The sequence below is a fragment of the Castor canadensis genome, chromosome 8 (assembly GCF_047511655.1).
Source record: "Castor canadensis chromosome 8, mCasCan1.hap1v2, whole genome shotgun sequence".
NCBI classification, from domain to species: Eukaryota; Metazoa; Chordata; class Mammalia; order Rodentia; family Castoridae; genus Castor; species Castor canadensis.
In genome coordinates this window covers 155,790,441-155,813,625 of record NC_133393.1, presented here as the reverse complement: position 1 = coordinate 155,813,625, position 23,185 = coordinate 155,790,441, and the positions used below count along the sequence as shown (strand labels likewise).

Genomic DNA, 23,185 nt, shown 5'->3' with positions numbered 1-23,185 from the left:
CCCAAACATATAAATTCCTCTTTCTTAACATAGAGGATGACTTTGATTATTGACCATTTTATTAAAAAGGGGGCTCTTCAACATCCAAGTGCTTGATTTTTTTTTTTTTTTTTTACCTTCTCATTTAGTTTTGAAAGTCCATGCTCAGGGACATAGCCTAGGTTAGGGGATACACAACTGTAAATGTCCTGTAGGAAGACAATCACAATCCACCTAGAACTCTCCAACCTCTCCTACCCCATCTGTAGTCAGACTCACAATGACTTTGTTTTTATTCAGGCCAACACACGCTTCAAGTTTCTTCCTTGCATGGGCTTTGCTCAATTTCTCTCTATATTTTATAAAGTTTTAAATTCAACCTTAATAGACAGAAAAGGGCATGTCCATGAGCTGCCACCCAGTGCCAGAGATGGAGTATATAGCCTCATGTTGCCAAGGCTCTGCTGGCCATTGTCCGTCTCCGAGATGCTGCTCCTGGACTCCGAGCTCTAGCCACATCCCCACAACACCCATGACTCATATGATTCATACCACGGACTGTGTTCCTTCCTTAGCACTTGAGTGGCCACTGCCCTCTGTCTTCATGTTGAGGCCCCTGTTTCTTCTCTGTCTGTCCTTCCACTTGTGGCTTTCAGGCTCTTTTAATCTGATCCCTGGCTGTCCTTGGAGTCAGCCTGCTTCCCTGTCCCCTGTTCCTTTGGTCATCCCCATTCCACTTCCCTCTACAAACTCCTCCTTCAGCCTCACTATACCCTCCTGCATTCCTACATTCCTCCTCTGTATCGTGTCACGGATCCTCTTTCCAAGGCACCTGCCTGGTCACTCCACCTGCTGAACCAACGTGCTTCCTACCATCATGAAGCATTCACTGTCAGTGAGACACCCTGGCTTGCTCTGCATCTCCCGCCCAGGTGCCGCTCCTTGATAGATGTGTACTTGTCCTCACCGCACCACCAGGCACTCCCAGTAATGGGAGTCAAATGACTTCCCTTTGCAGAAGAGTAGTTAAGGATCCACCCCTTGATGGAATCCATTCGTTCTTCTCTTTGGTTCTGTTCCCTATGCTCCCCATCACCTGGTCTCTAACTTCTGTTCCCTGTCCCCACCCCCGGTGCCCATAGCACATGGCTCTCACTGATGCCAGAATCCATCCACTGGCCCTGCCCTGGCCTGCTCTACCTGATTTCCTTGCTAAGTCACTGTGGATATCCTAGGACTCCACCTGAGCCCAAAAGAGACCAACTGGAAGGCTGCTGGGCCATGTCCCGCAGATTGGCACCTGTAGGGTCCTTCTCATACACCTAGAAGCAGGGCTCAGCCAGACAGGCCATGGACACTGGGCACAGAATATGGCATCCAGAACCTGGGCTCTGACTCTCATGAGTCAGAAGCCACTGCCTCGGAAGCTTCCACATCAGGCAACCACCATGCATACATGGAAGCTGTCTCTCCTTCCAGGTGAGGCTGGCTGGTTACCTATCAGAGTTGTCTACAGGCCTCTGCACTGTGAAGCCTCCTTAGGGAGGCTCAATGATTCACAGGATGTGCAACGCTAGTCCACCTAAAATTAACTGAAGACAAATGCTACAAACAGCCATCCCCTCTGTGTCTGTGAGACTGCTGTCTTTAAAATTAAGAGCAATGCTTAACTCTTTCCATGCATGGAGAATATCCCAACCTCACAGAGCATTTTAAATCTACAGACTTCTGTACTGCTCATATCTGGAAGCTGTCTGGGCAGGGCCAGCCCTGCCTGAGTGTTGCTTCTCACCAATCACAAGGGTGAGGTACCCAGTTCTAGACTCAGGAAGGGATGGCTGTGAACAAGGACCAGAAAGGGGTTACAGCCAGCCCTCAATGAAGCCAAGCTAAGATGGATATAAATGCAGAGTTGGACGCTAAAATGGATATAATGCAGAGTTCTAGAATGGCGTATTTTCAAGTGTTAAATGTTGCACTTAAAATCAGCAAAAGATGCCTAGAATTTACACTACAGCCCCGGTAGCTCTGAGTGCTCAGGCCAAGGCCACAGAAGAGAAAGGTCTATGGTTCTGGTTTTGGGTAGGTCCCAGCCAACGGAGTTATGGAAGGTTTCTGAGCATGTGACAGACTGGAGCCAGCCCACTGATGGTTTATGGGCTCACATGAGCCTGAGGAGGTCATCAGGGAGAAGAGCAAGAGGCCCAGGCCTTCTCTAGCCTCATGCCCGAGCCTGCTTACTCTCAAACAGCCTACAGAGTGCAGGGAAGGTGGAGAGTGCTAGTGGGCCCCAAGGAAGCACCAGGTGTTCAACACAAGGGTTACCCTTTCATCCCAAAGATCACACAAAAGCCTAACTAAAAAGGAGGGGAGACACCAAGCTGTGGGTTCTGAAGGTAGAACCCCAGTGGCTAGTGGAGAGGGTGCAGGGCTCCATGGAAGAGGCCCTTGCTGGACACCCACCATGCAGAGCCTGTGGGCATCCTGGCCAGAGGGAGGGCCATGGGACCATGCTCAGAAGAGCTAGGCACCAAAAACATAGCTACAAAGGGAAGCATCTGCCTGAGGGAGACCACTCTTCTGAGCACAGACAGACATGGAGAGGAGGGGGAAATGAGCCTCCCAGCCCCTATTGAATGCTCCCTCAGGAGGGTGTCTCCACACAGGGATTAGGCCGGAGGGTACAGCCTGAATCCCTGCCCCAAAGTCCCTACCCACCCCCAGAATGTTCACAGAATGGGACAGAACCAGACCCAGACCTGAGCAAGTCTCAGAGCCAAGGGGCACAAGGAATGGGCAGCCCCTTGGCTGCCACCTTCCTGTTCCCAGCCCACAGGCCTGGCTTGCATTCTAATACCAGCAGAGTCCTGGGCCCCACTTTGGGAATACCTCATCTTTCAACACAATCCTGCTCCTACAGAAATGACTCAAAGCAACACATTATTTCCTGAGAGGCAAATCACAGTGCTTCATAGAGTGAGGGCTTCAAGAGTCATTTGCCAGGAGTGCTACTGCTTGAGGACCACCCTCCACCCCACACACACACACCATTTCACCTGCCTTCTGTGGCACAGAATCGTTTCCCTAAAATGTCACAATAGCAAATACAATTCCCCATGCTCACCAGGACTCTTAGGGTTCTTTATTTAATTTCTGTTTTCTCTTCCTATTTCCTTTCCACTTAGTTCAATTCCCCACAACATATGTCGGGTTGATAACATGCTCTCCGTCTAGCCTGCATGCCATCAAAGCCCTAATTTATTCTGAGCACAGAGGAAAATCCATCTTGCCGCTTTCTGCCCTCTCCATCCACCCCCTCAAGCTGCAGGGATGTGCAGGCTCCAGGGTTTGCCCCCTGCTGGTGCCCTCATCACACCTGGTTGCTTGGCTGGTCTGTCTCCCACCCTCTCTTACCCTCAAGTTAACTGAGCAGGATTCAGAGAAAGCCGGCAAACCATTTTAAGCAGTTGCCAGAGGCTCGCCCTCTAATTACAACAGAGCACAATGTTCCCAGCCAAACAGGAAAACACAGTCTCTTAAACAAAAGTGTGTTGAAATAAAGCAGGCTGAACAATGGTGGGACTCACCATTGCTGTTGTCTGTCAAGGTCACCATAGACCCCATCTGCCTCATGCAGACCCCCAGTAGCCCCTCCCATCCAGGAGCTACTCCTACCTCTGCCCTCTATCTCCAAGGGAGTCCAGACCCTGCTTTGACTTCCAGGCACAAGTGACACCTCACTGCACCTTCTCACAATAAGAATAAAGGCTGTCTGTAAGTGCCAACAGCCAGTGTGAATCTGGTATGCCATGAGTCAGGGCAGGGGATGAGCGCAGAGTGGTCCTGCAGGAAGCAGCTGGGAGGGCAGGGGATGAGAGCAGAGTGGTCCTGCAGGAAGCAGCTGGGAGAAGTAGAGGAGCAGCAGAGGTGCAGCCCTTGCTGGAGGTGGCTCATTTCTTCACTAGAATGTAAAGACCATTTGGGCCTGGTCCAGTCTCAGCATGAGTGGCCTGGGGTTGGCCCAGAGGGACTGCAGAGATTTATAGGAGGATGAGGAACCTCCTGCCTTAACACATGGTCATACACAGTAACTATGAGATCTCTCCTACCCCATCTCTAATCTGAGGTCATCTGACCCAAGAGGTTAGTGATGTCTGCTCAGAGCCTACAGGGACACTGTTAACCCAAGCCAGCAAGGGTTAGACACAAGGCCATTGGAACCTGAAAGGCCAGGTCAGCCTGGAACTCTGACCTGAACCTCTCACCTAGAATCTATCAAATTCTTCCAAAGACTCCCTGGGAGCCAGCCAGGGAACAGGAATGTATACTGGCCAGTGGGAACCCACCACACTGACCACAGTCACACTAAGTGACTGCTGTACACCAGGAAAGCTGGGACTTTCTCTCTGATGAACAGGCATATGAACCAGCACGCCTGCTCAGCTAGCCCTGTTTTCCAGTGCCCCCAGGGACAAGAAAACACACTGTGGGAGATGGTGCTGAGTATACAGGAAGACTTACTCTATCTCACTTAGATGTCTCTAAGTCATATCTTCTCTTAGGATCTACATGTTCCCAAAGCCAAGCAATGAGGGGAGCCAGGTGGGCCAGATGGCTCCAGGTCCAGCAGCCCTGCACATACCAGTGGGGTAGGCAGGCTGACACATCACAGACTGGGCCTGAGGCTGGGGGAGGCAAGAAAGGAGTGGTGGCCAGTCTAGGGCCCCAGCAACTGACTGCATCGAAGGTCCATGCAGTGTTAAGTATGCCCATGCGGACAAGGGCAGCAAGTGAGGTGGAAAAGAGTCTCCTTCCCCATGCACTCACAAGTGTCAGGGGCTGGAGGGCAGGCCCTCACCTGCCTACCTCCCCTGGGGTTTGCACAGGAAACTCTGGGCAGCACAGCAGACCCTCACTAGCTCTTCATATAGTCCTCGGGTGGGAAGCAGAGTGGTGGGAGCAATCTGAAAGCACAGGACTGAGGAACAAGGCAGTGAGCTGCTCTGAGTCACCACACTGGGGACTCAGGACCTCAGGGTAACCCTGCCTCTCCCCTCACCTGAGAGCTGGGGGCCAAGGTGGTGAGGTGAATGAGAGTAACCCCAGCTCGCTGGGGCACAGCCCAGTCCCCACAATGCTGGTGTCCTCTTTGCTGCACCCCAGACTGCCCACCCTTACCCAGAGAGGGCTGTGGGCCACTGGGCTTGCTCTGCCTCTAGGGCACTGGGCAGAAGGACCTCCTGTCCACATCTCAGGTAAAGGGAGACTTTACCTATGAAGGGTCAACAGTCAATGGTCCCCCTGTAGCTCAGTCCACTGGGTGCAGCAGAAAGCCTGACAGGATATGCATTCAACAAATGCCTTTGAGAAACAGGTTTGAGTCTGGCCCTCCTGCTGACTTAGTACGGAAACTGACTCCAAGGATGAAGTAAGTCATCCCAAGTCTCAGCTCCAAGGGCACTGGCCAGATGAGCACCCAGACTATGTGATTATCATGCACACGGTCCTAATGCATCATGGTGCAGGCACTGTGAAGAGGGACCCTGTAGCTGGAGGCCACACTGCTGAGGACACACATGACTCAGGGACATTTTGGTGGGGCTTGTTATTCACGCAAGAACTGGTGATGCCCCATTTGGCACCGAGCGCTGCCAGGTCCGCTTCCTTGGTGGGACAAGCTTCCCAGCAGCAGGAAGTCAGCAGTGAAATGCAAGCAGCACTTCTCACAACTCCGCCACAAATCACCCGTGAACTAAAATTTAATAAACCTTTCTCCCAGCAGAAAATCAAACTCAGTTCTTCTGAAAGGCGTTTACTTACTTGAAAATCTCTTTCTTCTAGTATTTCTTTCCTCCATCTCATGAGAAAAGCAGCACAAACGTACAAGTGGAAATGAGAAAAGCCCTCGGGTTCAGACTAAAAGAGAAAAAAAAAACAAGCGAGAGAGAAATTTTAATGTGGGAGCCATTAGCGTGAGTTTAAAACTCTGAGCGTAAGCAACTCCGGTTATCCAGTCGAGGTTCAGGGAGAACCAAAGCGGGGTTGACTTGCTCACTTTCACTTAATGACTTAATTTCAAAATTCTTGTCGCATTTAAATAAACACTATTTCTCTTTAAGTACCAGCAGTCTGATAAATAGGATGGGAATAGCAGACCAAGCTTTAGGCAACATCAAAAATACTTGTTCATTTTCTTTCCATGCACAGATAGCAGCCAATGGCAATAAAAGGCAAATTCAGGGAGCACTCATTCTATGTCAGACACAGCAGCCAATGAGGAAGCACCCCCATTTTAGAGGGGAAAACAACAGGAGAAGTTGAGGAACTGACCCCGGTGGGACTCCAGGCAAGTGGCAGAGCATCCATGGGAGAGTCCATATACAAGTGATTCTTTTGAGGGGCATTAATAGGGAAGTGGAGCTGCAAGAAGTTGTGGGGTGCACCTGTCTGAATCACACCTCGTGTCTCCTTGCTGTCATCAGATGTGTCCCTCCCCCTGCCCCTTCCTCATCTACTCTCTCCTCCAAACCTTGGACCACTGTGACTTCCTGGAGATCCACCCGGCCCTCCCCTCTGGGCCTGCACAGCTTCCATCAAAAATGCCTCTTGTCCCTTGTGGCCACCACATTAGTTCAAAACCACATTGCCAACTGCTGAATCTGGGGGTTCCCCAAACTCCAGTTCTCAGGGTACCACCTTCATAATTCTGCCATGTCCATGTACCGCCTATAGGAAAACATTATTGGCTTATTAAATAAAGAAATACAACATGCATTGCAGAAGATGGTGATATGCTTTGGGGAAAATAAGGCAAGGGAGGATGTGGGAAAGAGCAGAGGTGCTCGTGTGCATTTTCAGCATGGAGTTCGGTCACCTAAAAAGCAGCAGTTCGCACAGAGGAAGTGCTATGTAGACATTGGGTGGGTGGTTAGGGGTGTTTCCTGGTTGACACAGCAAGAGTACAAGACCTTGAAGTCAGAGACTACTTGAGATGTTCCAGAGACATCAAGGAGAATGGCAGGGCTATAGAAGAGCAAGGTTCTGCGTAGGAGCTGAGGCTGGCAGGGAAGGGGCTAGCATGACATACAGATTCTCAGAGCTCCAGCCACTGAATGTTCTTGTAGCCTAGGAAACTCTGAGCAGGGGAAGATGCATGCTTCAAAGGACCCCACTGGCTGTCCCACTGAGAACAGATGAGGCATAGGGAATGGTGGGGACAGGCAGAGCCAAGGGACAGGTTAGGGGACATAGTAATCACAAATTGACAGGTACTGATGATGTGGGTGGGCCAAGAGGGCAGCAAGAAGCTGAGAAGACCTCAAATTCTAGATGTATGCAGAAGGCTGAGCCAGCAAAGGATGCTGATGAATGAGATCTGGGGTGTGAGAGAAAAAAACAAACCAAGGACAACACCAGTATTTTTGACCTCAACAACTGGAAGGAGAATTTTCTCTTGAGGTCAGTTTATGGAAGCTTGAAGGAAAACACATTTGGTATGACAATCGTGGTCTGTTCCTTGGAGATGCCAAGTTTAAGACATTTGTTGGACAACCAAATAAGGTGTCAGGTGGGTCTGGGACCTATGCCTAGAGAGTGGCCTAATGGTTCAGACCAGAAACAGATGCTGATGGCCAAAAGACCTAATGAGTAGCCAGGGAGCTGCAGGAGCCAGAAAAGCCCAACCTGCAGAAGGTCCAGTTGGGACAGGTACTGGGAGGTGACCAGTGGTTTTTCAATGTGGAGGTCACAGGACAGGCAGCCAGGCTGGCTAGAGTGTTAGCAGCTACAGAGAGGAGTATGTTCCATCCACTAACAGCTTGAACAACACCCCTGACTTCCATTTCCTGATTTTAAAGGGTCAGCTGTGGTCAACATTTCACTACAGAAAGTGATGCTTGCCTTAGAAAAGTTCCCTCTACTCTAATTTACTAGAGTTCTTACCGCATGGTCAGGGTTAAGTCAGATGACTTCTGGTGTCAACTGAAATGACAAATTGTCTGCCTTTAATCTGGTAATGGGATAGATGACATAGATATCATATGCCAACCTTGCATTCCTGGAATGAACTCCATCTAGTCACAATGTGTCATGGTTTTTAATCATGGCGAGGTCCAGTTTGCAAATATTTCACGCAGGATTCATGTGATCACTTTTGCAAGATCTGCCTTGAGTTTCTTTCTTGAACTGCCCTGGTCTGGCTGTAGCATCAGGTTGGTTACCTTGTTCCCTCCTTTTCCACTCTCAGGAAGAGTCTGAGATGCAGTCCTTTGAGTGTCTACTGGACAGCTTTGTAAGATAGGCAGGACCTCATGTTTTCTTTATGGAGAGATTTTTTTCTCCTGATTTTTATATGATTATAAAACAATTTGGACTTTCTCAGATTATTGGACAATTTTATTTTTTCCAGGAATTTGTCACCTAAATTTTGAAATTTGTTCATAATATTGTGATTTTCGCTAAATCCCTGTGTATTTGAAGTAATACCTAATTTGAATTTTTTTTTCCTTTTTCTTTTGAGGTAGGGTCTCTCTGTATAGCCCAGGCTGGCCCCAAACTCTGATCCTCCTGCCACCAGCACCCAAGTGCTGGTGTTACAGACATGGACTGCCCGCCCAGCGTCTTATTTATAATTCTTCCTATGACTTTTAGGTGCCTTTTCCCTCATCTTAGTTGTTAACCACATTAGAGATTTTTTTAATTTCAGGTGTCAGTTAAAATAACCAACTTTTGATTCTGATGATCAGTTTCAGTATTTCATTAATTTCTGCTGTTAGCTTTATTGTTTTCCTTCTGCTACTTTGGTTCTCTTTTAGTTTCTTTCTTATGGATATTTTAAGACATACACAAAAGTAAAGTAGCTTCTACTTATTTTTCTCAGTTCTTTTTCTACATTAAGGCAGATGACTAGCTCATTAATGTTTGATTTTTTTCACTTCTGAAATAAGCAAGCATTTCGGCCCATCAATTTCTTTCTAAAGGCCCTCTACAGCCTTTATTATTCCTGACATCCAAAGCTGTTCTACTTTCCTTTATGATTTCCTTATTTGGATCATGGCTTACTTGTCAGTGTATCTTTAAAATCTGTAAGCGCTTGTGGTTCATTCTGGGTTTGTCTCATTAGATTTCAGGTTAGTGATTTGTAACTTCATTGTGCTACAGAGAATGATATGACGATTTATGTGATGCCGACTCTTTAAAGGTGGTTTAGACCTGGGTTTTGAAGAACACAATCAACTTTCACGAATCATTCCATGAGCAGTATTGTTAGAGATCAATGCCATGAGCCCTGCAGTCATAGTGCCTGATCTGCAACAACGTGCCTGGACTCTCTGTGTCTCAGTTTCCTTATTTGTCAGTACTGAGGAGAATAAATTAGTTAAACAATAAAAGCACTTAGGGCAATGCCTGAAATATAGTAAGTGGTATTATAACGTGTTGTATGTGGAGTTCTGGGATACTCGTGCTCTCTATACGTTCATTACATAAGGTTAATCAAGACAGTGGATGTGTCTATCACCCCAAAGTGTCCTTCTCCATTTGCCTCTCAGTGTTGAGGAGACCATGGATCTACTTTGTCACTATGCATTTTACACTTCGTAAACTTTAATAGAAATGGAGAATTGCACAGCATGCACTTTTTTTGGCCTAGCTTCCTTCACTCAGAATTACATTGAAATCCATCTTCAGCACTGCCTGTGCAGTAGTCATCAACACTGGGCAGTATTCCACTGCATAGACACACCATGATGGGTTCACCCATTTCCCTTCTGTGGATGAACATTAAGTTCCCTCCAGCTGGCATTAGGGAAATGCAAAAGAAATTAAAACCATATTTGCATTTCCCTTGTGACAAGTGACCGGGTATCTTTTAATGTTATCTGACATTTTTTTGATATTCAGATTTTTTTAATCAGTTGTTTGTTTCCTATCATTGAGTTTGATAGTTGTTTTCTACATATTCTGCATATTAAGGCTTTATTGGACACGTGATTTGAAAATATTTGCTTCCAACACAGAACTTGTTTTTTCATTCTCTTAACAGTGATTTTTGAAGAATATAAATTTTAAATTTTGATGGAATTCAATTTATTACTTTGCTCTTTTATGAATCATGCTTTTGGTGTCAAATCTAAGAAATCCTTCCCTGAGTCAAAGGCACAAAAGCTTTTCTTCTAGAAGTTTTATAGTTTTAAGTTTTACCTTTAGGTCTATGATCTACTTTGAGGTGATTTTTGCACAGGGTATAGAATATGAATTGAGGTTTGTTCATATGCACATGGATGCTGCTCCAGCAATCTGTCCAAAGACTGTCTTTCTCTACTGGGGCAAAAATCACACAGTTCTAATCTTTCATTTTTGTTCTTTTTCAAAGTTTTGCATTTCTACGTGAATTTTAGCACCAGTTTGTCAACTTCTACAAAAAAGCTTGGTGGTGTTTTTGACTGGAATTGCACTAGACCTACAGATCAACTGAGGTAGGGGATTAGCATTTTAGCAACATTGAGTCTTTGGCTCAAGATCATGCTGTGCCTCATTATTTAGGTCTTTTTTATCTTCGTCAATGCCTTACAATTTTAGGGTTCAGGTCTGTTACATCTTTTGTTAGATTTTCTTTAAAAAGTTTGTGTTTTTGATGATAATGAAAATGATGTTTGGAATCTTTCACTTTTTGACTTCTGCTAGCTGTTGGTTAATGTCTAGGAGATATTATAAAATCCTTCACTTCCACCTCATCTGTGTCCTTACAATCCTCTCATAACAAGCACAGTGGTGGACTTTTTAGTCCAGTATGGTCCCAAACTTTAGATTAGCTTGCATCTTCTTATTCTGATGCTTCCATTTGTTCTATTTTTTTCTGTTTTTCTTTCTAGCTGCAATGTGGATATACTTTTCCTTGGAATTCTAATGCCCTACCTGCAACTAACCTGGAGGTTACTGAATTATTCCTATTGTTTTAATAGTTACCCTACAAATACTTAACATGTATATTTAACTTAGCGTCTAATGTGAATCATGATCTTTACTCTCCTCCCAAACAACACAAGAAATGAGGAATGTTTTAATTAGGTTAAGCCAGAGGCACACCTATATCTTGTCTTCTAGCTGTGTGCTGGTGCTGCCCAGGGCCTCAGCACTACTTGATCTTCGAGCACTAGAAATTATGACTCTCTTTCTTACTGTTGCTTTATATGTTGATGCTTGTTTAGAGTTGCTCACAGCTTTACCCTTTTCTCTCATTATTTTTTCTAGACCTTTCTTCTGAAATTACTGTCCTTGAAATTCAACCTTTAGAAGTTCCTTTAATGAGAGGCTCCTCTGGTTTTCATTTGTCTAAAAATGTCTTTCCCTCCTCCCACTCTCAGGACAGCTTTACTGGACAGACAGTGCTAAGGTGGTGCCATCTTCTGGCCTCTTTGGTTAATGCTCCCCATCAATTTTTTATTCGGTCTTAGAAGTCTTGTCTTTTCTCTCAGGCTGCTTTTGAGTATTTCCTTTGTCTTGGATGTTGTGCAGTTTCCTTGTAATTACTCTACTAGAAATATCTTGGTCTTTTTGAATCTGGAGAATAGGAGGCTTTCATCATTTATTATCTCATGTCAAATACTCACCTTTTCTGTCACTCTATTTTCTCGTCTATTAACTTATACTATTTATTATTATTTTCTCATCTATTAAGTTTGAAACTTGGTTCTTTTTTCAGACCCATCTTTCAAGTTGTGAAAAGTTCCCCTTTCCTCCTTTGAATCGGTATCTTTCTTTTCATAAATTTAAGCATACTAACTTTTATAATTTTAAATGTAGTATGTCTCAGATAATTCTACTACAGTCTGTAATCTTTGCAGATCTCTTTCTGCAGCTGTTTTCTCTGCTGACCCTTGCTCCTGGTGACTTGCTTCCTTGAAACTTTCTGTCTGTTGGAATTCTCTAAAGCTTGTTATAGTTCTCTATGAGAGAAATAGTTCTCTATGAGAGAAAAAGATTGTCTTGGCTTCTGCTGGGGCCATAGGGCACTGGTATGTCCACACTACTTTAAATGACCTTCTCAGGCCAAATAAGTAATGTCAACTGGGGCTCCAAACCCCATGTGAGTGTAGGACTGTGGATGAAAATTATGTGTGGGGGAATGGCTTTTCCTTTTTCATTAACCTTCATGGTCAAGCCAAAAAAAAAAAAAAAGCAAAACAAAAACTAGCATCTGAACATTCTCCACGTTTCGTCTTCCATCTGTGCTCCTTAAAACTGGGCTGTAGTCCCGAAATCACCTGGTGGGTTTCCAGGTAAACGCCAGCTTTGAGTTGCTCCCCTGCCTTTCTAGATTGTTGGTCTTTGATCAGTTCTTCTTTGTGGTTATGCTTATAGAAACCACACCAGATCCTGTGGTACATTCTGTGACAGGTGAGCCTTGTGAACACTAAGTCTCCTGCGTGATACCAGAAATGGAAGCCTCTGACCTTTTATTTTTCTTTAAATCAACTTATTTCTGAAAAAATCTAAAATTGATTACAGCTATAGCTTTATATATAGGTTTGATGTGCTGGGTACTGCAATATCTATTAATGCTATACATAACCACTAACAGTCAAAATCTTGTTCTGTACTAGAACTAACAGCAACTAGACATTCAAGTGCAGGGAAGTGCCACTAAGGCCTTCACCCAGTAAGTCCCATCAGCCATGACCACAGTGTAACTGGGACGCCTTTTCTAATTAAGGGGATTCCCATCTTGTGCCACTGCTGCTCAGCCTAAAGGGGAAACCCTTTCACGAGACAGGACGCCTGGGCCTCCCACCTGACATCCCCGACCTCTCCTACACCCCCCAGTGCCCACATCCCAATCCCCTCTACTCTGCCAGCAGGGAAGACAACCCCCACCCCTTACCCCCTCCCCCACCCTGCTGTGTGCTCTGCCTCACAAGCCCATCCATGCTTCTCCCAAGCAGTCTCCCCAGGGGCTTTTTGGCCAAGTTTCTGTTGCCACATTTGCCACATGGTCATTATTAGTAGTCCTCTCTCCCACATGCTCTGGGGTCTCTGTGACCCCTTCTCTGCAATTACTGCCCCAAGCTCAGCAGTAGGATTAGAGATTCAGAATCACAAGCTCCCTGAAATCCACTCATTCACTGCCCATGCTCAGGGAAACTGACAGGTTACATTAGTGGATACTTGACACTGAGAAGTACCTAAAGAAATGGGCCTTTTCATTTTAAATACTGAAGGGGACCTAACCAATACACAAAACCCTTCAGATCTTTAAGATGTGGAGGGAGCCAGCCCTAAGGAATGTGTGATTGGTAATTAGCATTGCAAACAGTGAGAGAGAAAGGGCCTCCAGGAGTGCTCAGGGATGTTCCAGAAAGATGGCTTCTCTAAGGATTCTTGTTTACACACTTAATTTGCTTAACAGCCTTTTATCTATCCAGAGAGGGCAACAGGTCAGCTCAGGCTAGTCCTCCTGCTCACACTTACTCAGAACAAATAAGGCTGAGCTGTAAATCCTGAAGCCCACCAGATGTCTCCAACTGAGGGCGGAATGTAGTGCTGGCCACACTTCCACAGAAACAGGGCATTAGGGAAAACACGGTGTTGAGCTTCGTTTAAGTGGATTATTTGTCTTTGGTGACTTGGAAAATTATATTAAAATAGCAATTTGATAAATAAAAAATTCCTATCGTAAGTGGAAAATGGACTTCTGCTTTAATGAAGCTTAACTCAGACAATTTGTATCATTACCCCATAAAGGATGCACAGAGTGTGTGTGTGTGAGGGGGAGGGGAGACGACACCATCACAGGCCAGACCTGGCCACCCTACCTCGGCCCACAGCTTGCAACCAAAAGGTCTACTTGGCCAAGTCACCTGACCATTTCTAAGCCATGTGGGATGCTCTGACCCCCAACAGAATAGCCCTTGACTTTGAGAAGCCCCCTGGGGCTGTAGGGGTACTGGTAAACCCTGGTTCCAACCCCCAGGAAGCGCAGTGCAGGGCCAATTCAGCCTGTGGCTGGTGGGAGGGCAGGGAAGGGTCTGAACCTGGGTTCAGGCCTTCTAGCCCAGCTCCCTATTCCCCCCTACCACCACCACCATGCCACCAGAGCTGTCCTACATCTCCTGGTTTCCCTTTTTTTCCTAGCAGAAAACCAGAGACAGATCAGAAAACATTATGACTTGTGGAACTCTCCGGATCGGGGGATGGGTGCTGGCTGCCTTGCCAGTTGAGGGTCATGTGCAGCGCCTGCCATCGCTAGAGAAGGTGCTCCCTCACAGCTGCCTGCAGCTGGCCCAGCTTCCAGGTGCTGTGGTCAGCTCAGAACCTCTAAAGTTCAGCTCACAGTCCCCACCCCCCCCCCCAGAGGCCTTCAAGGCCACAGCTACCTGAGCAGCACTCTCCTACTCTGTCCCCAACACCCCCCCACCCTGGTCCCACTGCTGTGTCTGTCCATGCCCCGACCCTTCCCTACCCACAGCTGAAAACTCACAGCCAAATTCTGAAACCTCAGATACCAAGTGTGTCCAGCCTGGGGGACCTAGGCCCAGCCCTTCCTCTCTTCCCCCTGGCTAGACACAAAGCAGAGGTGTGGAGAGAGAGGACGATGTATATGCCCTGGTGAGCAGGGCAGAGGAATACTGCCCAGTCTTATCCCTGCCTTACAGAAATAAGAAAATACATGGAAGAGCGCCAGGTGAGCACTGGCAGGTCTCACTAGACATCATGCCACTGCTCGCACTGCTCTGTGAGGAAGAGGGCAGTAAGCGGACAACCACACCCATCCAGCTTGGGTGCCTGACATGTGATCCTAGTCCTGAGGACACTGAGCATCAGAGGACTGGGATGGGGAAGACTTGAGACTGTCTGGCCAGGGACACAGCCCTGAGGGCATATGGGCCACAGGGCTTGATGCTGACAGGCAGAGATGGGATTGCTATCAAAGGGCAGTGATTAGGACCATACAGTGGAGGGGCAGATATCCAGGTGAGTGGCCTCTGTGGCACAGGAGGGCCCATCCTTGCTGTTGCTTGTCCTTAGTGCCCCCATGTACCTCATAGGCCACTGGAGCTAGGGCGAGGCCCTTTTTTCCTTCTTTCCTCATTGCTGAACCTTTGTCAAAGCAGAGCTCTTCTCTACCAATGGAGGGTAGCAGAATGATCACTTAGTTTCTGGATGGATGATGAGACTATTAGCTGAATTAGCTTTGGGCTTCTATAAGACAACATATGAGCCTGCCAGGATCTGCTTGAGAGAGTCGTGCTTGTCTTTTTTTCTAAAGCTCAGAAAACCTCACCCGGATTTGCACGGTGCTCACAGGAATACTTGGGTACTGTTATGAAGTCTGGCCCAGCAGATGGGTTGACAAGTAGTCAGTCTAAGCTGCAGTTTTCTTAATTAGTGATTAGGACAGGATAATGCCAAAATGATCTGAAATAAAATTTGTCAAAATGTTCTCTTTTGTTGTCATGATCAGAACTATATTCACCACCTACAAGAATCTTGGAAAAAAAAAAAAAAACCTGGAATCAGTCTCCAGTGTCCTCTGCAGATTGGCAGTGCCAAGACACTGGAGCTGTGGCCCATTCTACAGAAAGCAGAAAGGGGATGGGTTTTGGGGAGGCCTGTTGTGTTAGGACCTCCAGAATCTGTCTCTGCCTCTGCCCTCACACCCCCCAAATCCAACTCACCTCGGATGCTCCAGCCCACAGGCTCTTGTGCCTACCTGTGCACCCTCCAACACTTCCTCACAGTTCTCTGGAAATAGCCCACACGGGACTTTACTCAGACCCTTCTCTCTCTGCATGGCTCTTCTTCCCAGTGCTTCCTAGGGTCCCGAATAGCCAGGACCACATTTTAACACTTCACATCCTGCAAAGTGCCCAGGAAGTGTCAGGACTCCTGCCTTCTGAAGGCTGAACTTCAGTCTACTAGGGTGCAGACTCCACAAGCCAGGGACAGGACCCACTGCTCCTCATGAAGAACCTATGGGCCTCCCAGAACCACCTGGCACCTGTCTGTCAGGGACAGTGTGTCACTCAATGTGCAGAACTCACTGAAGTCCACATCTCACAGAGCAGGACTGCCAGTGAAGGCTGCAGGCTGTCAGGGTAGCATGACTCAACCCCAGAGAAGGAGGATTCACCATGGGGAAGAGGATGCACAGGGCGAATAGGCCTCCTTCTGCTGCACAGTACACAGGGGAAGGGCATCCAGGACTTCCAGTGATGGGACATCAGGATGACAGGATGGCCACAAGAGTGAGGGCTACATTTGAATACACCATGCTGTCCCACTGCCCTTTTGAAAGGCAAGTCTGTTAGCATCTCCTCATTTGCTCATCCTGGAGAAAAGCCAGGATTCTAGGGACAGGGAATTTTGGAGATCAAGAAGAAGCTCTCTTCGTATAACCAAAGCCATTTTTAAAAATCACAAATTTCTCCAGTTAAGGGAAAGACAATTCCTGTCAGAGCCCAGATGCATTTGGAAATGACAACAAAGCCTCTTTTGATTAGATCAGATAGCTGGAGTCACCCAATCTAGTTTTTACTAGTCCAGTAAGCTACTTATTAAACTAGCCAGCATACCATAGAAGCTGCTCAAAAGGAAGGAAGCCCATGTCACTCCCGGGGGACACTTGGCACTCGGTACCTCATCTGCTCCTAGCAAGAAGATAGGCGGGTATTATGATCCGCTAAGCCAAATGCAGGTGGGCCACCTTTGGGTCTATGACCTTTGGGTCTATGGCACCCGTCCTGCAGGACTTTTTGCTGGGGAAGGAAGATAGGAACCCAAGAATATGCCACACCAAATATGTGCAAGACATTTGAGGAAAAGATGGGAAAATTTTCTCAAAGACTTAAGCGCAAACGTAAATAAGCAGAGAGATCCAACACGGAAATGACACCGATTGCTTTCCATTTGAAATTACAAATTCAATACATTTGTAACAAAAACTCCCAATTCCCTATCCAGGATTTTCATGGAATCTGAAGCTTATTCTGAGGGTATTGAAGAGCAGACGGCCAAGAATAGCATGGCAAACCCACGGATCAAAAGATAAGGTGAAGGCTTGTGTCAGATGTCAGGTGCTTTGTGAGACTAGGCCAGACCTGTGGTCTGGCCCACAACATCCAGGCCAGTAGAACAGGGCTTGGAGAGCTGTGTAAAAGAGGACCTGACCCTACAGCAGATGGGGTAGTGCAGGTCCATGGGGAGAAGGAAGCATTCCATCCATGTACTGAGGTGACAAGTGGTTATGAATGTAAGAAGGATATGTGCACGCCATGCACATAATCAAATTCAAGATGGACTGGAAAGCAGAACCTTAGAAGCATGAAGCATACATTTTTAAAATTCTAAAGCTGACTACACAAAAATTAACACTTCTATATGACAAAAGACACTATAATTAAGGTATCACACAAATCACAGTCTAGAAATAGCAATTTGCAGTCCATTTTTTGACTGACAAAGGATTAGTATCCAGACTATGCTACATTTTAAAATCCTATCAGTCAATAAGAAAAGACAAGTCACCTTACAAGAAAATGGGCCAAGGATATGAATAGCCCTCGAGTGGTCAGTACAAAGAGGAGATGCCCAACCTCTCTGGCAACTGGGGAGGTACAGAAAAAAATGAGTGGAAGTGTGATGTCAGTTCATGTTTTTCAGGTGGGAAAAAACTGGAAAGCATGAGGAACACAAGGTGCAAAAGAGAATCTGTACTAAAAGAAATTGCACCGACTGATGGTGGGTGGAGGGCAAGTTGGTAATATGTAGATGCTCATATCCTGCAATGCAGACATTTCTAATATTCTTTGCTTTGTAAAGACTAGAAAGAGTACAATTTTACTTATCTATTATAAAATACTGTAGACTTCTGACTACACTTAGAATTTTCATAGTCTGTATTTCATGAAATTCTACTCTCAAGCACACTGGAATTGCCTAGAGAAAAAGTCACAATGTAAATGTAAGTATAAACCTTCCTTTTCAAAGACAGTTTCTATAATTCCAGTAACACATTTCCTTTAAATTTGAGGGGTTGTTGTGGCTTGCATGTCTACTGGGGTAGAATTGACAAGTAGGAATTGCACCTGTTTAAGGTATATAGTGTGATGTTTTTCTATATGTACAGAGTGAAACAATGCCCACAATCAAGCTCATTAGCACACACATCGAGTTCAGGTGCATGCAAACTTCAAGCATGCGCCCATGCACCACGCTCGATGCTGGATCTCTAAAATCTACCTGTCCTATGCAAGTAGAACTCTGCACCCTTTGACTAACATCTCTCCCTTCCCCTTGTCCCCCAGTAACTGGCAACCACCATTCTGCTCTGTTTCCATGAGCTGGACTATTTTGGATTCCCTATCTAAGCACGATCATGCAGTATTTGTCTTTCTGTGCCTGGCTTACTTGATTTAACTTGAGGCCTTCCATGTTCATTCATGGTATTACAAGTGGCTGAATTCCTTCTTTCCCAACAATATTTATATATATAATGTGCACACATAAACACAGTGCATTAATAAATGTTACATAATGCATGCTACTATGTGTAATATGATTCACATATGTTTACTATCTCTACACCACATTTTCTTGACAACAGGTACTTAGGTTGTTTTCCTATCTTGCCTATCAGGAATAACGCTGAGGCAAACACTAGAGCGCAGGTGTTTCTTCCAGACAAAGATTCCACTTCCTTTAGCTATAGACCCAGAAGTGGGATTTCAGGATTATAGAGTAATTCTATTTTTAAGATTTTCAGGAATCTACAAAGTGTTTTCTATAACTGCTATATTGATTTACATTTCCATCAATACTGTACAAGCAGAAATTTCATTCTTAAACAAAGCCTCTCCTCTGCAGGGGCATGAAGAGACAGACAGGAACGAGGTCAAAGTGAGCACTGTTTGTAATTGTGAAATTCTTAAAAACAACCAGAATGTCTTTCAACAGCAGAATGGATGAAGTGCAGCGTACTCACCCAGACAATGTAGAACGACAAAGTATGCCAATACACGAATGCCACTGTAGCCAGTAACATGAATACATATTAAAAATATAAACCGAATTAAATAAAGCATGTCAGAGTGAATATTTAAATATGATGTAATTAAAGAAAGTTGTAGAAATGTGGAGTCTTCAGGATACACATTTTTTATGAATTCATATGTGGCAAACACATTAAAATCTATTTAGAAATGACAAAAACCAAATTTAAGGCATTCGCTTCTAGAGAGGAAGGGAAGAGCTTTCATGTAATATCTAAATAAGAAACAAATAATCTGAAACAGAAGAAAAAAAACTTAGATCTGACAACGCTGGATAGCAAGTACACAAAATGTATTAGACTATTATCTATAATTTTCCGCATAATTTTCATAATTTAAAAAAAAAAAAAACCAAGGGCTAATTTGAAAAGGTCCTTCTAGTCACCGGCAGACCTCTCTAATTGGAGGGCTCACTAATCTATGTGGCTCAGGCCTTGGGAATCAAAGGGCAAGGTGCCAGAACAGGCTACTCAGCCTCCCCTCCATGCAGTCTGGCCCAGTGACTGTGGGCAAGCCCTGCCCACTGCTTCCATCTGGCAGGTGAGCACAGTGTGAGGATACTCTGAGAGCTCACCTATTTCAGCTCCTCCTTCAGCACGTCACCATGGGATTGGTGCGTGTTAGCTCTCAGGAACTGCCACCAGTCTTCTCAGCATCTGTGGCCTTGATTTTTCGAGATACTCAAAGGGAGGAACAGCATCAGAGAGAAGATATTCCCCCATCCGTTCCTGGTTGGGAGACAGAAGGTAATCCTGACACCTTATGACACTACAAGTTTTCCTGAAACTGCAACCAGGTCCTGTAGTAGAGTATTTGGCTTACAAAATGACAAAATGCAAGTTCAAAGTGATTACAGATTAACTTAAAATGCACATTCCTTACATGTGACATATACTTCTTAAAAACAGGAAAAAAGGTAAGAGAGAAAGACCAATTTCCTTCTATTTATTATAGTAGAGAAATTATGGTTAAAAGGAACAATTGTTCACTTTTAATTGCACCATTACATTTTCCTTATAATTTCTGGCACAAAAAACCCAAATGGCCTCTGGCACCACATTTCCCCATGTGTACTGCTTATGTAGATGTACTTTTGAGGCCATTCAAATGACAGGAATTATTTCCTATTCTTTGCTCAGGTTTGAGAATACCAACTTTGGCTGTACAAGCAAAAGCTTTGCTATGATGCCTTTGAAATATTCATCACCAGGCCACCACACGACACAATTATCTACCAGTGATGCAGATCACTGGCCTTTTCAAATTCACACAACATCCCCATGTCGGGGCATGGGCTAGTAATGAGAACTGCAACTCATATTTCACTGTGCAGCCAAATCCTAAGGCATGAACAAGCCTGTTGCGCACCCAGCCAGCTTCAAAGTGAATCCTTATTATCTCCACAACAACCTACATTATCTTTTGCCACTTACTTACTGGCATGTGTCCGTCCATGTCTGAGATCATTCTGACTGGTTAAATGACAAAGGTCTGCAGCCTTGGGAGGGAGGACCAGGAGAAGGAGATGACCCCCAAGATCTGCTCCTGGCTTCCTAACTGAAATCAGCTTTTGAAAGCCAGATGGTACAGAAGAACAACATGAAGCAATGAAATATACTGACACAATTAACAAATTCCTGGTAGATGTTTATTCTTTGGTTGGTATATCAGTCAGGGAACTCTGAGAAACAGACTCAACAGAACCAGTTTTGGAGGCTTCTTGAGAACAAAACCTTGAGGGGTGGGCTGGCAGGGAGGGACCCAAGGAAGAACAGCAGTCCAAGTCCAAAAGCCATCTGCTGGCAGAATTTCCTTTTTGCTCATGAAGTTCAGTCTTTGGTCTACTCAGGCTTTCAATTGATTGGATAAGGGGCCCATACATTTTGGAGGGACATTTGCTTTATGAAAAGTCCCTCAATTTAAATGTTAATCTCATCCCCAAAATACCTTTACAGAAAATTCCAGAATGTTTGGACTGAATACCTGGGCATGGTGCCCCAGCAAATTGACACATAAACTCGCCATTCACAGTTGATGGCCGCTCAGATCAAGGTTTGATTCTAAAAGATGTTTTCCCGTGCTGTGTGCCGGGTCCTTTTAATATGCAACCAGTTGACAAGAAACCAGCATTCCCTGAGGAGCTACAAATTCTGTGACTCACAGATCAGAAGTGGCCTGTCCAGTTCTCCCAGTGGACGTCTGAGAATTGGGAGAGCAGAGGAGGCAAGGAGCATCCCCATGCCTCTCCACTATCTGCCGTGCAAACATGCACCCCAGTGAAAGCCAGTTAAGAATCACACACAGAGGATGACCTTGGTTTACACATCAAGCCAGGAATGCAGGACACATGTGTGGTCTCCAGCACAGGCGCTCAGAGCAGACCACATGCAACCCAGTGCAGGATCACAGGGCTGTCCATCACCGCCAAGGCTCATCACAGAGGCGGCTTGCATCACTGCATGCTGCCTGCAAATGCCTGTCTCCTTTATGGATGGAATCAAAGACACCCTTCTAATGCTGCTCAGTCAAAACCTCATGAATTACACAAGCTCTGAAAGACTGTGGGGGCCCGTGCCAAAGTGAAAGAAGAATTAACCTGCATTCACCTTAGCTGCCCCAGGTCACAAGTCCCCACATCACTCCTGTCATGACTCAGCTTTTTTAGAGGCCACCGCACCACTGTCTGGGCTGTGAGCAACACCGGACGAACTTGTCCAAACCGATAAACGGCACCACTGTTAAAATTTTTGTCAAGGACGTTCCTGGCAAATTCAAAGGAAAAGGATCCTGCTGTGGGTCCTGATTATTTTTACTTTGAAGCAAGAAATGACATCACGCCAGTTAATAATTCAAAGCCTCAATTCTTTCTTTAGAACAAATTCAGCCCAAAGGGCTTGAGTCGGAGAATGAGCAGTGAGCAGAGACTCTCTGAGCTGAGGCTCTCTGTGGACAGGCCCTGGGATGGCGCAGCCTTCACCCTGTATGCACCATTGAGGGGGACCCTCATGGGTGCCACCATGCCTGCCATGCTCCTCCATCCTACTTCTCCCTCTGGGACCTCCCACCTACTCTCCCTGGAGACCCTCTGGGCTATTGCACTCTGTCTATGCCACTCCCCCTTTGTGCTCTGGAGCCATATTCCCTTCCAAGATAACAGGACAGTTGTACAGCATGTTCCACTACTCACTGGCTTCCCCCAGCGACTCCCAAAGGCCCAGAAAAAGTGCTCTGCTCTAGCTCCCATTCGGTGCCCCCCACCCCGACTCAGGCCCCAGCTGAGGACCTCTGCTCTGTGGCAAGGGCAGGGCTGCTGCAGTCCTACAGAGCAGGATGACAGCTCCCACTTCATATGACGAGGGCAAAAATCATTGTTCTTGCCTCAGTTCCATCACCCAGTATGAACAGCAGTAATACCACCTGTGGATTTGTAACCCCAGACAATCCCGGTAAGAGTTAAAGATGCAGCTAAGTGCACAGGTGCTTACAAGAATGGTGAAGCCAGGGTGGGCTATACATGTTTCATGGTGAGCACCAACCTGAAAATTCTTTATCCTGCACAGTTCAGGTTCAAAGGGGTCTGTTTCCTCCACTGGAAAAAGGCAGAGTAGAGCTAGATAACTCCAAAGTCCTTGGGATGTCTGGGGCCTGAGATGCTAGGGTCTGTACTCAAGGCACTGCTCTGCAGAGGCTGCAGCAGCCACAGGAGCCCACTACAGAAAAGAAGCCTCTGGGAACCCACTCCACCACCTCCGCCACACAGGAGCCTCCCTCATGGCACATCAACTGCAAATGGCCCTCCTGCAGCAAGCAAACAAGGTGGACACGAAGGGAGACCAGGCTGCCACTACTTGAGCCTTTCACTTGGTGGCTCCAAGTGAGCTCCTCCATCCACTCAGAGAGGAAAAAAGAAAAAAAAAAAAAAGCCACTAATTTCCTTTACCAAGGCAGTAAAGGCATTCATATAGACCAAGCAGTGAAGGGTTCAAACATCACAGGCTGGGACCTCCTACAGTCACTTGGTCACTGAACTATGTGGGAGGAAACAGAAGTGGGGGAAACAGAGGCATATATCACCTGGAGAGAGGAGTGATGCTAACTCAGAATCAACCAAGTGTCTCTAAAACATCTGTACTGGGCCTCTTGTGGCCTGTGTTCTTTGT

General features: G+C 46.0%; 1 protein-coding gene across 4 annotated transcripts in view; it reads right to left on the bottom strand.

Annotated features, from left to right (window-relative positions):
* Positions 1 to 23,185, bottom strand: part of Tbc1d22a (TBC1 domain family member 22A) — a 352,090-nt gene that overhangs the window by 46,688 nt on the left and 282,217 nt on the right. For 3 of the 4 annotated variants that reach the window (XM_020175415.2, XM_074084724.1, XM_074084722.1), the window contains one exon: positions 5,800 to 5,895. The exons of the other annotated variant lie outside the window; for it this stretch is intronic. In XM_020175415.2, the coding sequence (XP_020031004.2) occupies positions 5,800 to 5,895 (96 nt within the window). The remainder of the gene's footprint in view (positions 1 to 5,799; positions 5,896 to 23,185) is intronic. 4 annotated transcript variants of the gene reach the window in all.